The sequence below is a fragment of the Carlito syrichta genome, unplaced genomic scaffold, assembly GCF_000164805.1.
Source record: "Carlito syrichta isolate Samal-C Ts95f unplaced genomic scaffold, Tarsius_syrichta-2.0.1 Scaffold304455, whole genome shotgun sequence".
NCBI lineage: Eukaryota > Metazoa > Chordata > Mammalia > Primates > Tarsiidae > Carlito > Carlito syrichta.
The window spans coordinates 171,662-173,642 of record NW_007248551.1 but is presented as its reverse complement, the minus strand read 5'-3'; the positions used below and the strand labels follow the sequence as shown (position 1 = coordinate 173,642).

General features: G+C 61.2%; 1 protein-coding gene across 1 annotated transcript in view; it reads right to left on the bottom strand.

Annotated features, from left to right (window-relative positions):
- The window catches only part of DLL3 (delta like canonical Notch ligand 3), an 8,464-nt gene that overhangs the window by 2,942 nt on the left and 3,541 nt on the right, over positions 1–1,981 (bottom strand). The window contains exons 6-7 of the mRNA XM_021713320.1: positions 1,908–1,981; positions 757–974 (exon numbers count right to left, since the gene is read on the bottom strand). Coding sequence (XP_021568995.1) covers positions 757–974; positions 1,908–1,981 — 292 coding nt within the window. The remainder of the gene's footprint in view (positions 1–756; positions 975–1,907) is intronic.

Genomic DNA, 1,981 nt, shown 5'->3' with positions numbered 1-1,981 from the left:
ACTCACCTCAGCCTCCCAAAGGCGCGGGATGACAGGCTGAGCCACCGAGCCCGGCTCATCACACCATTTTCTGTGTACCAAATGCTGCCTGCCTGGTCTGTCCTCTCAGAGCCCACCCACTCAGACAAATCCTACAGTGAGGTCTCAGAACTCAGCCCACCTCCTCCACGGAGCCTTCTCTGGATCGCCCCTTCCCAGGCCCTGCCCCAATAACTTGAACTCTGAGTGTTTGTCACTCTCCCATGGTGGCGGTGTCTGGGTGGCCCACACTAGGCTCATTCCCACCTCTGCAATTTTGTCCCCACAGGCCACTCACCTGGCTGCCCTCTCTAATCACCTCCCGCAGCCAAATCATCCTTCAGAAGCCCCAGCTCTGGGTCATCTCCAGGAAGCCTTCTCTGATGTCTCCACCCCTGGACCTCCAGATCCCCAGTCCCCACCCTGCCTGGCCCTACTGTCCCAACCTTGTGCCCTGAATTTTTCTGTCCCACCGTGGGGCCAGTTGTAGCCCCACGTGACTCATTAGCATTCCGTTCCATACCTTTTGGCCCCACCCACTGAGTCGGCTCTCCCCAATCCCAACCTCATCACCTTATCAGCCTACTTCAAGGCCCCAGATGCAGGCTGGACACCTCCAGGAAGTCCTCCCTCCCTGACAGCTACTCCCTGACCTCCTTCCCCGTGGGTCCCAGGGAGGGGGTGGTGGCAAGTCCCAGGGTAGAATACTAATCAGGGGGAGGCGGGAGGAATACTGACACTACAGCTGCCCCCGTTGGCGCAGGGGTTCCCGTCACAGGGCCCAGGCCCAGGTATAAGGCATCCAGCGGCAGCAGAGGACGGGCCCCTTGGGCTGAGGCAGCTGTTGGTTGAGACGGGGACGGTGCAGAGGGGCCCAGACCAGCCCTCCAGGCATTGACATTCATCCGGCTGCTCACAGAAGCCGTGCTCTGGGCTGCAGCCTGTGCGACATGCCGCTATGGGGGATGGAGAGGCACAGGAAAGAGAAGCATCACTGTCGGAGAAGGCCAGTGTCCAGACGGGAAGCAGGGAGGTTTCTCGCACTTTCCATGGACCACCTTGTTTCGGACAAACATCTGGACTAGATGGTATTGTGACCCCCCAGTTTATGAACAGGAAAACAGGCCCAGAGAGGTGAGGTGACCTGCCCTGCTAGGAAATGGAAGAGTAAGGATGTGAGCCCAGGCCATTGGGCTGGGGTCTGTGCTCTTGGCAGAAGAATGGGGTGTGGGAACCCAAGTCAGAGGGTACACAAAGGAGACTGAGGGAAAGGGATTTGCGATTGGGGAGGGACACTTGGCCTTTCAGGGAAGACGGAGGGACTTGGATTAGGGTGGGTCTGGTGAAATCTGGATTAGTTTAGGAGTCCTGGGGGCCTTGGTGAGGCTCTGAAATTTGGGGAGGGGTCTGAGGGATCCCAAGCTTTTAAAAGCAATGGGTTCTGGCCTGCAATCTCAAGGAGAGAGGATGGAGGACCCCTTTGCGGGGAGTGGACTGGGAGGAGTTTCCAAAGCTCCTGGTGGGAGTAGGGAGAGCCCCAGAATTAGAAGAGCTTTGGGGTCGCAGCATCACGAAGGGCGTAGGTATCGGACAGGGGAGGAAGTGGAGGGTCCCAGCATGAGACACGGATGTGGGCTTCCCATTGGGGCAACACGAGCGCTGGGAGAGGACCGGAGTGCCCAGGCAGGGCTGGAGAGAAGCCTAGGGTCCTCAGTTTCCCCGAAAGCGGCAGTTGGAGGGCGGGAGGGGCGGGGCCTGGGGTACCGCGCCAGCGGCACTCCCCGATTCCCTGGAGAGGGGAGCCTGGGGTCCGCGGAGGGGGGACGCCAGCGTTCCCTAGCTGCGAGAGGGGCCTGGGGCCGGGTCCCGGGGCGGAACGCAGGACTCACGCGGCGCCGCACACGCGTCCTCCCCCGGCGCGCAGGGCCGCAGTCCCGGGCCGCACCGCGAGGGGGCGCTGCGG